Source organism: Patagioenas fasciata, chromosome 3 (assembly GCF_037038585.1).
Source record: "Patagioenas fasciata isolate bPatFas1 chromosome 3, bPatFas1.hap1, whole genome shotgun sequence".
Taxonomy (NCBI): Eukaryota; Metazoa; Chordata; class Aves; order Columbiformes; family Columbidae; genus Patagioenas; species Patagioenas fasciata.
Genome location: NC_092522.1, coordinates 27,073,277 through 27,086,867, shown reverse-complemented (window position 1 = coordinate 27,086,867; position 13,591 = coordinate 27,073,277). Strand labels below are relative to the sequence as shown.

The 13,591-nt window shown below is 40.3% G+C and overlaps 1 protein-coding gene across 14 annotated transcripts in view; it reads right to left on the bottom strand.

Annotated features, from left to right (window-relative positions):
• ESRRG (estrogen related receptor gamma) overlaps positions 1–13,591 on the bottom strand; it is a 403,168-nt gene that overhangs the window by 363,132 nt on the left and 26,445 nt on the right. For 2 of the 14 annotated variants that reach the window (XM_071805975.1, XM_065834228.2), the window contains exon 1: positions 10,051–10,163. The exons of 11 other annotated variants lie outside the window; for them this stretch is intronic. In XM_071805975.1, coding sequence (XP_071662076.1) covers positions 10,051–10,148 — 98 coding nt within the window. In that variant the 5' untranslated portion in view covers positions 10,149–10,163. Of the gene's footprint in view, positions 1–10,050; positions 10,187–13,591 lie in introns of those variants that run through there. One more of the 14 variants, XM_065834212.2, reaches the window with a different exon arrangement.

Here is a 13,591-nt window from a genome sequence, read left to right as displayed (position 1 = left end):
TGTGTCTTCTTGAAATTTTTATTCTCTTCCATGTATAAAGGAAAAAATAGGTTTAACAATCAAGACAAAATAAAAATTATTATGGCAGAGGAAACAAAGGGAAAACCATGAAGAGTTTGCTAGAAATAGGGAAAAGTCAATACTTTCCTCCAAAAGAAACAAGCTTGCAGAAATTATCGCAGAAGTAGGATTTCATAACAAAATTCGAAGGGCCAACACAGAACAAATAAAAATTTGGAAAGCTCACAGTGCTACTTTCGGCATGGCCTGTCAAAATCAGTATGGAGAGCAAAAAGCACATTTCTGATTTTTAAGTCTTTGATGAACAAATTATATTTAGCATTCATCAATGCCTATGGGCCTCTGAACAAGGAAGGTATCTAATAGAATCTGTGCATGAAGAAGAATGCATGTGAAACTACCAAAATTTTATCTTCATCCTCTCCAGTTAGAACTGCTGGCTAATGAGTGATTTTGAGTAAACTCAGTTCAGAGGAGACATATATAGCATCTTTTTAAGCTAACTATTTTCACGACAGGCCTTCTAAAACAGGTGTTAAGAGAGGCACTAAAACAGATCCCCTTTGTGCTCACCTAAATACTTTTATTTTTTGTTTTGCTTCATTTTAACATATGTATACATCCTGTGTTTTCAGCTTGTCTTTTCAGCCCGCTCCCCTCCTCTGCACTCCCAATCTGTCAGCCAGACTCCAGGGACGGGAATTCAAAATGACCATGTTTAAAAACTGTACCCTGCCCATGTAACAGACTCTTACAGCAGTAGAAAGACTAAAAAGCTGAAAAGTTCCCCACGGTCTTTGCCTATTAAAGCCCACAGCTTGCCAACAGCAGGCCGCATTTTAGTGTCAAAGAACAGGGCACCGGCTTGCATTTCTGTGCGATGGGAAGTGCCTCTTTACATTTCAGATCACACTGTTTGTGGAGAAAGTCAACAACGCTGGGATGCTCAAAAACACCCTGTAGTATTACATGGAGGACGCAAGATGCTTGCTGAGAAACAGTGCTGACACCGGAATATGGTTGATTCAGCATGAGTGACAAAAGCTTATTTTTGGTTGGCTCAGGCAGTATTTGATTCAAGTAGGATTAAATCTTCATCTCATTTGCTTAAAAAAATCATTTTACACCCATCCCATCAGGCTGCATCATTCCCCATCTTACAATGTCTTCCACCATTAAAGAGAAAGCGGTAGATGTCCGTTCATAAAATGAGCAAAGAGGTATGGAAAGTCCTTGACAAAAGTAATGCAAGGAAGTAGAAGGAAGGATTTGGTCAACTGGCAACCAAACAGAAGGCTTCTGCTATTTCCCACTGAGAAGTAACAGTATCTGGGCTACAGATATGTTTGTCAAACATATCTATAGCAGGGATAATTAAGTTAGTGCAGCAAACTAGGTGCATGCTTTGAAGTGTTCATGCAGCTGCTATACTAACATTTCTTTCACCTGGTAGGTTAAGCTCATCATCTCCTCACACATATTTGCAGACTCGTGACCTATCCTCTGTCCTCATTATCACGTTGTTTCTGATAGCTGAACGTCTTGGAAATTATATTCAAAGGTTTTGTTATAAATAAAGGAGACTACCAGAAGCCTAAATACAGACTTCCATCACCAACAAATAACTGTCTGGAATTTCTCTTGGCTCCTTTCTGTCAAGGAGTTATATACTTTACAAACAAGGAGTCAAGGAGTTACATACTTTACAAACAAATACTCCTACAAGGTAGGTATTGCTATTTTTCCTTTTTCGAGGTCTCTTATGATTAGCATAGAAAATCTTGATCCTTAGTTTCCTATAACTGGAAAAACTGGGGATCTTGCCCTGCTTTGCAAAAAGCCCCACAGACAATTCAATTTCTATGCTGATCTCACTCAAAATAACAGCATCATAATCTAAAATAGAAAGCTTTAGACCCCCTGCCTTTGGCAATATTTTTTAATTATGTAATATTACAAGCAGTGATACCTTTCTATAAAGATCAAACCCAACGAGATAGTGAGGATTCTGCTGAAGTCTGTACTGGGGTTTCTGTCACCAGCGAGAAGAGCACCGCAGGAGTACACAGAATCTACAACAATATCGAGACTGATTTCTACTGATCTCAGTGAGGCCAGGACTTTATCCTGTGTGCTTTTCCATACAGCTGGAGAATTATTTCATATGCAAAGATCCTCACTTACCTACATCCTCAGAGTTCTCTACTGCCTGCTCTTCACCCAACTCAATAGGAGCCTATCGTCAGTCTCACCTTTTCTACATTAGGTTTCTATGGCAAAAAAAATTATTACCTTTACTTTCTAAGTGTATTTCTAACCGGGGTAGGGCTCTGCACACACAAGACAATTTCAAAACAGAGACTTGTAGCCCAATGGACTATATCAGCACATGCATTCCTCAACTTCACACAGAAGCAACCAGCATTTACTTCTGAGCAAGGGACGCAATTATGATTAAGACAGTTTATGCCATTGGTGCCTCTATTCTACAATTTCTACTTATTTTGTCAGAGAGACCTGCAGTTTGGGTATTTATAGATCCGAGAAATCCTAGTTCAGACATGAACACTGCTGACAGGGGCAAGACACTGTTCTAACTGTCCTGTAGTGTCCCACCTGTGGGAACATATGAGCCTTCATTTTTCAGCAACATCAGCCAGAAGCATACATTTTAACCTATTCACTCAGGAAAACAAACAAACAAACAAACAACACACCACCCTCTTGCTGCATTTTTGCTTTTATTTCCAAGTTAACCCTTAGTTACGGTTAATGCCCCAAATATCTCATTTCACAGATATCTCGCTGGCTGAAGTCGTATTTCCATTTTATATGAGGGGAAAAAAAAAAATCTCACCTGCTGTCCTTTACCCGTGCCCATAAACCAACCCATAAAAATGCCCTAAAAGAGTCAAGCAGCAGACTTACCTCCTGTACCTCAGCTGCTTTTAGAGAGACAAAGTGAATACACAGAATAAGGCTCAGAAGCTTGCCCTGAAAATAGGACCTCTGTTTTTTACGATGGCTCTAAGCCCAGCTCAGCAGCAACATGTCACCAGCGCAAGCTCGTGGGCTGGCAGGTAACCAGGGACCCCAGCACACAGAGCCACTGTCAGTATTGGGAAGCGATGGTGAGCAAGGAAGACCAAACTTCCTCCTATGTGCAAACTCCAGATTCAATTTTCTGCAAGGTTACCCTCAATAATTAAAAGGTTCTGTAATTTATCCTTAAAAGCTAGCTGTGATGAGATCCATCAGGATCAATCTGTTACCTTTTACCGCCACATGTACCATGCATGTGCATATCACATGTAATACACTTTAACAGATGAATACTGGCAATATTTTCCACTAATTGTGAGAGTTACTAAACTGAACCTTCACTAAAATTAAGTTGACTATTAAAAGCTCAATGAGTAACCCAGCAAACGGAAGCACTGTATATAGGATTTAGCAAGCACGCAACTGATCTGGCAACAACCAAGGCACAATATTTGCTGAACTTCCTATATCTAAAATTTGTTCCATACAATAGTCAAACGTCCATTATGTATGATGATTTAACACTCGCAACACCAGCTCCCTCCTGCCACTGGCCAGCAATGGGTTTCTTTATATCACCTTATTGTGCTACACCTATTTTGTGCTTGGTTTTATCACTCTATGTAACATGTTAGTGTCTTCATGGACGTCCAGGAGCAGATCTTCTGCAGTAAAAGAGGTAAAACAGCAAGATGGGAATACTCACAAGACTACCCCTAACAAATTTTACAAAACTGTTAGTCCTTGAAATGCCACAGTGAGATTGTGTGACACAGAATTCAAAAGTACAAATGAAATTATGAAGAATGTGCTCAGGAGCCAATGTTTGTATGAATTAAAATACCAAAATAAATGTATAATAATTCAGGCACGTTATTCTGAAAACACAAAGTTAGTGGATTGAAAGTTACAGGTTAATTTATAACAAAGACTCTCCGATCTCCCTGCATCAGTTTCAAAAATACATGAATAATATTATTAGCTATTAAGATGTCATTATCATAGACAGTCCTACAAATTTTAGCTACCTCAGTATAAACACAGCTAGGTTTTGTAAGGAACACATACAGCACTTGTTACAACATGTTAAGTTTTATTCACTATACGTAGACTTTTTATGAGTGCAGTTTGTAAATTTTCAAAGAGCATATATATTTTTTGTGCTTTTACAGTTTCTAGGCTATATCTCTATACAAATATGGTTTATATTCGGTATTGTTTTCAGGATTGTAGAGATGTACATAAATCACATAAATCAAAAGCAGCAATAAATTATATTAAGGTTGCATGCAGTCTTGCTATCTTTGACAAATTAGAAAACTAGGAATTCCCTGAGAAAAAGTTCTCTTTCAGGAGGAGAAATAAATAAACAAACGGATCTTAAATGCTCTTATCTACTAATGTGGGAAAAAAGCCTGTACAATTTTTGCATAAAAAGAGTGAGTGATTCAGGAGAAATTCTGACAGATTTCCTAAATACTCCCTCCACAAAAGAATCTAATGTTTTTAAAAATCCGATATTTAAAGAGAAAATAGAAGGTCAAAGTGAACGCACGCAGAGTTATGTGAAAGAGTTAAAGTTATTGATGAAAGGCTATTTGCTGATAAGGATTCATCTATTTGAAATAGGATAGCATTTGGGACCACTCGAACAAAAGTCTACAGAAAGCTGATAAATCAAGGAACTGAGCATGATTTAAACAAACAACAGACATGGCTGAGAACACACGAAATGTCACGAGTACAGCTGAGAAATAAGTGATGGCACAGGACCACTTACTCAGCTACTAACAAGACATTATTTGCTTTGGCCTTCACAGAGCGAGACAACTATCAATCCAGCCACAGCTCTAGAAATTCTTCAGACTGAAGCCCTAAAAATGTGATTGTTACTTCTGGGTGCACACATGGAACACCCCAATAAGTCTGGCTTTCAAAAAACAAAGAAATCTACCATATATCACAGAGGCAGGTGAAACCTTGAGGGAGTTCTCTAAAAAGCGTTCTTTGTCCCCCAAAGTACTTCCCCCCAAAACTGCTGTTACAAAACACCAGGGCCTGAGTTCTCCAAGAAAAACTCTAGGACCAACAATAATTTGGCATCTGAGTACCCAACTTGCAGGTGCTCTGCTCTTGCAATGGAACCCTCAGCTCTGGTAGTTACCCCCATGTCTTGACAGTGCCACCGAATTCATCAGTGACGATTGCCAAGCAGAGAACACTCCAATATTGCCAGAAGGAGACGATGAATGCCACACACATCTTAAGTCCCACTTCTCTAAGACCTATGTGTTTAAGAACTTTTAGTATCACTGCTTAGTTTTGATATATTTTTCAAAGTTTCCAGGCTGCTCCTGAAAGAAACCTACTGGAGGGTCCTTTCTGTCAAGGACACAAGTGGAGAAAGTGAGCTACATCACACACAGAAAACCAGTTTTCAAGAGAAGCTCGTGCCTTCAGAAGTCTGTTGAGACATGGGGGGGAAAGATGGGAGCAGAGAGGCTCAACCTTGTCAGGATGGAAGTGCTTGAGAACATCCAAAGCAGCTCTTTGGCCACCTGGGAAAGCTGGATATTGAAAACATAGGCACTCACACAGGTTAGGCAACTTCTAAGGTTAGGTGGCAGTTCAGTAGGGATATTGAGGATCTCAGTTTGGGCTTTCAATGCCTAAATCCCACTTAAGTCCCACTTAAGGCATCTAATCCTTAAAGCCTTGCCAAGAAGGAGAGATTCTATGCATGCAAAAGCTGATGGTCAGTGACTGTCTGGTTCTGTTAAAACTAAAATACACAGAGAACGACCTTATTCTGTACAAAGGAAAAATGCAGAATAATCAAAGACACATTCTAGTCATAGAAAGTTAATGGAAAGTTAATGCAGCTGATACAGATCACAGTCCTGTCTTTAGAACCCACGACAGTTTTGCTGACCTGGAGAATATTATAATCCATAAATCATGGGTCTTCAACAGCCCACAGGAAGAAGTACATTTGGAAATGTTCAAAAGACAAAATGACTAGAGGAGTCCTCGAAAAAAACTTCACTTACCCACACCAGCTAAGAGGTAAAACTAGAAAGGAGAAGAATTTATAAAACACTGTAATGCTTACATAGAGTTAATAATTCAAAGAACAACATTCTGTCATTCAGTGACCAACTAGTTTGCCATGCTCCATGAAATTAAGTAGTTTCAGTCCAGCTCCTGATAGCCGGGAGCCCATCCAACAAAAAGCTACCAATTTATTTCTCACTTACCTAGAGTGCTGTTGGCTCTGAACCATGACGTGTGAGTAGACACGGATACCAGTTCACCCTATATTCCCTATACCTGATACCTCCATATCAAGACTGCCTTTTTTAAAAAAAAAAAAAAAAAGTGCCTGTATTTACACCACTTGAATTTAGTTGACAGGACTGCCAATACATAAAATTATCTAATTGACGAAAGTGGTCCTTGCATAAAAGTAATAGATTAGAATTACAATCATAAAGTGCAACTTCTGATTATTATTCTATATTAATGCTTTTATGAGGGAGATATCATTAATTATTAATAATTATTTTAATGGTAAATATTTCAGCTGTTCCCCAAGCATGCACTGCAACATTTGCCTGACTGCACACACCAAGATTTCACTATGGGTAAAACACTGAGATCTTCATTGTGGGGATTCCAAGAGCTCTGCTCCAAATGAGAATTCTGGTCTAAATCTCCAGCAGCTGCCCACCCACCAATGAGCACCTGAACTCTATAAACTGTGATGGAAACAAGCAAACAGGCCTCCCATTTCTTCCTATCTGCAGATGGGTAGAGTTCCAGCAGCTCACCCAGTAACCCCTGCAACTTTTGCATTACAAAATCAGTATTTGATGCAAAATACAGGAAAGTAGACAAGCAAATATGTCACAGACTGTAAAGATGCTGAAGATACTTTGAGCAAATTGTCCATGGGAGCAGGGTGCGCTCCTTCCTTCCTGAACACTGCATTATCTCTCCAGATTGACACCTGGTTTCTTCTGCCAGGCACAATGATTCAAATGTCCCCAACCTGGCTTTCAAGGGGTGTAGGAATTACTAATCTTTCATGATGAGCTCATGAAAAGGAGACCAGTGAGGTTTCCCTAATTTATTTGGATATTAGTCTCGAGTCTCACTGTGCTTTCACCTGCATTTTGCTTTCAGTTCTGGATTCGTCCCAGGATACGTACGCAAAGTCAAGGTTGTATCTTTTCTGTCCAGCCACCTCTTCCGTTTTGGTAAAGTGTTAATATATTTATAAGTCTGATTTAGAGAGTATTCCAATGCACTCTCAACACTGACACAGACAAGCAACAGAAAATATTTTGCAATTTGGCATATTTTCTTCTTCAAATATTCCTATTCAAGTGCTTTCCTTGAACTTCTCAAAATTATTTATTTTCAGCAGAAGTCAGTCTATTTTTGCCTGCTGTTTAATCTATGTATAAGCTAAATATCACCTTCCCGACTCACACAAGCAATCACCCCCTCGGTCTGTCAAAGCAGCTCAGAAGAATAGGGAAAGCAGGATTTGTCCTGTATCTACATAAGCATTTTAGTTGCAACCCGTGCTCGACAGACACGGGTCAGCTGTAACAGATTGATGAGGAATTGTTTGAAATACTTCTGGTTGAAAAATATATAAATCATGATAACTGATAAAACAACATAGATGTACGTGACACCTACGAAATACAGAAATAACCTAGAAACAGAGAAATAAGCAAAGGTGCACTCTAGGACTCTTATAACCTAAGTTTTCCAAATAATATAAATATTATGACAAGTAAATACACAAAACAGTACGGCAGTACACTTCAAGGTGACAGTGCTGTGTACAGAACAGTAAGGGTTAATTTTTTTTGGAGACGTTTAGGTGGTCATGGAAGTTGTGAATTTGGATTCACCCCAGTTTGAATTGTTATATTAAATAACATGCGAAGTTATTTTTGTTTGCATTTCTTATTGCCTACTCTTCCTATTCCAGGTTCCTCCTTGCAGAGCACAAACAGCCCGGGCACAGCAGGGAAGTAGCACCCAGGAACAAATGAAGGGAGAAGCGTTAGTGGAATGCAGCAGCCTTGGGGGAGAGACCCATTTATGCCAAGAAAGTGCTTAAGCAGGGACATTTGTGCCAGAGTCTACATCTACATAGAGAGAGGTTTGGTGAGCGCATGCCCAGGGAGGAGGATTTGGTTATGGTTAGAATTTGTGAGTGACAGCCATGTGACAGCTGGGAGTCAGCAAAGATTTTGGAGGGATGGAAATTCCTGAGATAGGACACACGACCACTCATGCGATCTGCATGTGCCTATCATCACGCTGTATTATAATAGCTGACACTCTGGTTTACCAGTTCTCCAAAAGAGACACTACAAATTAGGGAGAGGATCTGAGGAATGGTGGATGAGAAATGGAAGTCACAACATTTAAAAACAAAGGGATAAATATAACTTGTTTTCATGTTATCGAAACAAGCAAATAAAAATCTCCAAAGCAAGCACACAACAGTAGCAAAGCTTGCATTTCCATGATTTATCTTTAGTGACAGGTTATTATTTTCTTAGAATATAATTTTTTTTCCTTACTAACTTAGCTAGAAAGGCCTTGATCCTACAAACCCCTATACAAATACTTAATTTTAAGTGCACGAATAATCCCACTGATTAGAGTTATTCCTACATTTTCAGGATCCGGGCCTAAGTCACAACATGCAATTAAGCAGAGGCATTTTCAAAGAACTGCTTAAATTTCCTTTCTGGGGGTCTTACGCAAATGTGAAGGCAGCGGAGATGTGCAATTTAAATCAAACCTGAAAAACTGAAATACTTTCCCTTTAACGCTGCATTCATGCCAATACAGTATCACATGACCTTTACCGTAATTTCTATTAAAATCATTTCATGTCTGGTTGCTTCTGCTATCCTGGCTCATTTGTATTGTTTACAACAAGTCATTGCTCTCGACAGTTAGTGGTGGCTGAATCCATGGTTACCAGTTTTTACATTCACTGGTTAAATGGAATGCAGCTCTTCGGTGGGGTTTCATGGAGAAAGCTCTTAAGAAACCACAATCCAGCTATCAATCAGGCTAACCTGGGAGAAATTAATCTGATAAACACAAGTATCATTGTGTATGAAAAATTTATTGAAAGGGAGCTCAAGGCTTTTATTAGTTGCGTTCGCAAAAGTGGGCATGTTCAGATCAGACTTAGTGCACAGAAGACTTAGGTTATGTGGTCTACGTCTGACATTCATCCATATTGTGCCTTCTCTGGTGCTCGCTGCTAATAAAACTATACTGTTTAAAGCTTTAAAAAAAAATCTCAAACACTTATTTTACCAGAAATGTGCTCAGAATATAAATAGTGCTTAAATACAGGTTTAACCAGACTGCAGTCCCGGCAAAGTAACTTAAACAGACACAGACGAGATAGTAAAACACAAAATAGACAGCCCTGAGTAGAATTCAATTAAGACAAAAACCACCCCAAACAGTGCAACATTGTTAATGACTAAATTAAGCCTGCAAACAAATATGTTTTATTGGTACCCAAGGACAATACGCACTAATTCCATTTGATCTGTTATTTATAGTTTGGCGTAGGGTGGGGTTGCCAAAATCAAAAAGCAAAGCAATAACTTATTTGCAAGATGGACCCCCAAATCCTGTAAAATGCCTAAAAACATAAGAAAAGTTCTCTATAATTTGATGGCTACAATCCTTGTCCCACAAGCTACATGAGAGCAACAAATAGTTAAATCAAACATATTACTACTAGCTCATCTACTGCAAAGTCACTGTATCAGAAGCCCGAATTGATTTGTTTCCTTAGAACAAACTGAAAATGAATGTAACATAACATCCGAAAAAAAAGAATCCCTCCTGCCCTGCTAATCGGATATTGTATAATGGTTGATTGCAGCTTTGCACCGTGCTATTGTTGCCTATATCATACATACTTACAGGTTCTGGGTTCTTCCAAGAGTTTGGTGCAGTTTCAAGGACAAATGTCTTAAGGAAGTCTTTCTACTGTGCAGCAGTGATCCTAGCTCTGATCTCATTACATGAGCAAAGTGCTACAGCTGACAAAATAAAGGAAACTTCCTGCATGAAGAAGAAATCTTGGAAAGTCTCAGGGTTAAAAAGGCTGCTTAAATACGCTCCTTGATTTGCTCCCTAGTTGTGTATACACAGTAGCAGCTGATCTCTGTTTGCAGCCCTGCAGAAAGAAACCTTTGCTGAAAACCAATGGCATCACATTTCAGAGGAGCTACTGCCAGGCTCTGGAGAGCAAAGCAACCTTTGACAACTTCACCCAGTTCGAATCACCGGCGTTTGCTGCATGTCCTGCCGGACTTTTGGAACTGTATATTTACTGTATTATTTTTATTAACGCTGCTCTGAAATCCTGCATCCTAGGCAGTCATGACACAAGCAAGTCTCCCTCGCTGTAATAGGAGGTTTTGACTGTGTCATGACTGTTAACTGCAGAATTCGCCACAATATATTTTTGCTTTGTCTTGATTATGGCATTTGCAGATGAGAAGCTGTTAGCTGTGCTCAAAAGCATTTTCTGCTGTAGAATTGCTAAATTAAGTGCAATAGGCATCCTGTTTACCCTAAACTCATCTCGACCCTGCCTTGCATCAGTCCCTTTTTTTTCTGATACAGAGTACAAGTCAACAGATTTGGGGAGTGGGAGGGGGCTGGTTCTTTTATTGAATATCTTATCTAGAGCCTTTTAGCATGGCCTCCATTGGACTAAAACCGTGAAACACAACACCCCAAATTCAGCAAAGTTTGGTATTCTGACCGAAGTCCCTGTGTGACTCCAAGTGCCCCCTCAGCTCCCACCTTGACCCTCCAGAACCAACCAGGGATGGGCAGAACCTGCATCAGCTTCTGCAGTTTTTACTGCTGCACAAATAAACTAGTAAGAACAGAAAAGCAACATTTAAAAAGAATACTTCTGCTAGCACTAATTCAACTCTTAACCTGGGGAGCAATACTCCCAACACATCCTCATGTTTGATATCAAAGAATCATCAATAATTAATTTGGATTTAGTTGTTTCACCATCTAGCTCAGGGTGATTTTCCAAAGAATAACTGGGACCATAGATTGCCCCCGCAAACAGTCAGAGTGTGACCACAGAGCCTGCGTGCTGCTTTCCAAACAGGACCCCCTTCTCTCTCCAGAATAAGCAGCAAACCTCAAACAAAATTTAGAAGAGTCCCTTTTAGAAGTGCACCATTGCAGAGTTTGGTTAGGAGGAGTTAAGGGTTTTTTTCTGGGCATTTGTAAAACAGATTATTCACCACCCTCTTTTACCCTGAGGCTCTATGACTATTCTAGCTACTTACTGCGTGTTATTTCTTTAATATTTTGAACTTTATTCCAAAGGGCAGAAACCAAAACTGACAGAACACCAAGACAGCATGCTCTGTGATTCAAACAGCAAAATAATTGAGATCCTGTGCATACACACCATCTGAGTGTGTGCACTCATATTGCACATGCCTGCACACACTCACTCCACAAGCACAAACAAGCACAAGGGTTTGTGGCCCAATTTTCAACGATACTCACAGTTCATGTCCTCACCTCCCTTCAGTTAAAAAAAGAGTAACAATGAGCAAAACCTGACTAGCAAAACATTAAAAATATTTTTTTTATAAAAGGTAGGCACTGCTTATAGCAGGGTAACCATATTGATCAATATGCATTTCCACCTCAATTTGCCTTTCTCCTTTGGGAGAAGGATCCTGTCCACCCCCAGACTGTGTCATACTGGAAAAATGAAAGTGTTTGGTGTTGCCAGCAGGATTCATCTCATTCTTTTCCCTGGAGAGACAGTGAAAGGTAGGGGACCAAAATCCCTGCTACAAGGCTGGGCTCTCTCACCTCCGTCACAACACCTCACCTTTCTGTGCCTAAACTGGCACCATGGCATTTAACGCGTGTTGCCAAGGGACAGTTTCTGTGCCTCTGTTGCTCAAGCTGCAAGACAGGGATTGCACATCAGAGAAAGATAAAGGACTAAAACCTGAGGGTGTGTGTCCAGTTCCCAGCTGTGCCGTAAGAAGGGCCGTGACCTTGGGCTGCTGCGCTCCCTGCTCCAGCGCCCAGCCTGCTGCCCAGACTCTGCATTCCTCGCTCTCAACCCTTGTCCACCTGCTCTCTTTCGGACGTAATGTGGAAGGAGGGTGGTTGTTTGTTTGTTTTCTGTTAGAAATTCAACACAGAGTAAAACAAGCTCTTTACATCAGGTGGAACTCAAGGCATTAATTTAAGACAAGTTAAAAAAAAATCCCAGTGGAAGCAGGAATTTCACTGAATGAAGTTTCCTCCTCAAGAGCCTCTAAATACCCAAGTGTCTGCACAGAAAGGCTGAGACATCCGAAAGCAGCACGAGAACAATAACCCGACTGTATTCAGCAGTCCTGCCCCTGGCACTTGTCAAGGCTGCAGGACATCTTCTCCAGGTTAGACTCCACTTCTCCTTACCTCTCCGCTATACTTGTGTCCCACTGTCACAGCCAGGTCAATACAGAACCAGGGACACTGCTCCTTCTGCTCCCTTTTTCTGTAAAAGTAGACACAAATCCAGACCACGGGACACAAAGGAATTGCCAAATCTTTATCTTGCCAGTATTCCCAGCTATACCCCAACCTGCAACACTCTGTCTTCCCTTTTTCTCCTTTCCGATTTCCTCATTTAATTTTGTTTTCACAGAGCTGTATATGGCAGGGAGCATAGTAACAATTTGAAGTCCATTTTCCAGCCTTCAGAGGATGGGGTAAAGCAGCCTGGCTACTAAGGAGAGGCCACAAAAAATGTTGGAAGAGGATGGGGAGCAAGAGCTAGGCAAAACATGAAGAAGGGGAAGCCAAGCCTGAGCTTACGCAATGTCAGAAGCTGTACATCTCCATTCCTCCTCCACCTGTCCCCAGTGGAAAGGGTGGCCCTCAGAAACCAACCCCACTGTCTGCTTTTCTAAACTCTAAGCTAGTACTGGTGCCCAAGGCGGGCTGTGCTCTGCCTTCCTGACACCCATCAGTTGTAACAAATTCGAAACCGTCTTGCTTAATTCAGGTGGGTCTTAAAATTCAAAGACATCATCAAGAGGAAGGCATTTAAGGCTAATGCTCTGAACAAGTAAAACAGGGCAAATTCTCAGTTTTAGCATCAATCTCAGGATATTTCTTTTATATATATCAATACCCTGTTTCCAGGGGTCAAGTAATACGAGACCAGCTTTCTCTTTTAAAAAGAGATTTCTAGCTCTTGTAATAAAAGAGGTATGACTGAAAGTAACCACAATCAAACAGAAGTCCAGCAGAAGCACAGTAATGCTTTTAAAAGTCACACATTTTAGCTAGTCTCAAAATTTTCAATAGGCAGTACTGGTTTTAATTATCAACCTCTGAACCCAATAGGAGTACATAAACTAATGAGAGCTACACCTGGAAGGTGCTTAGGATTTCGCTTAAATATTAAGTC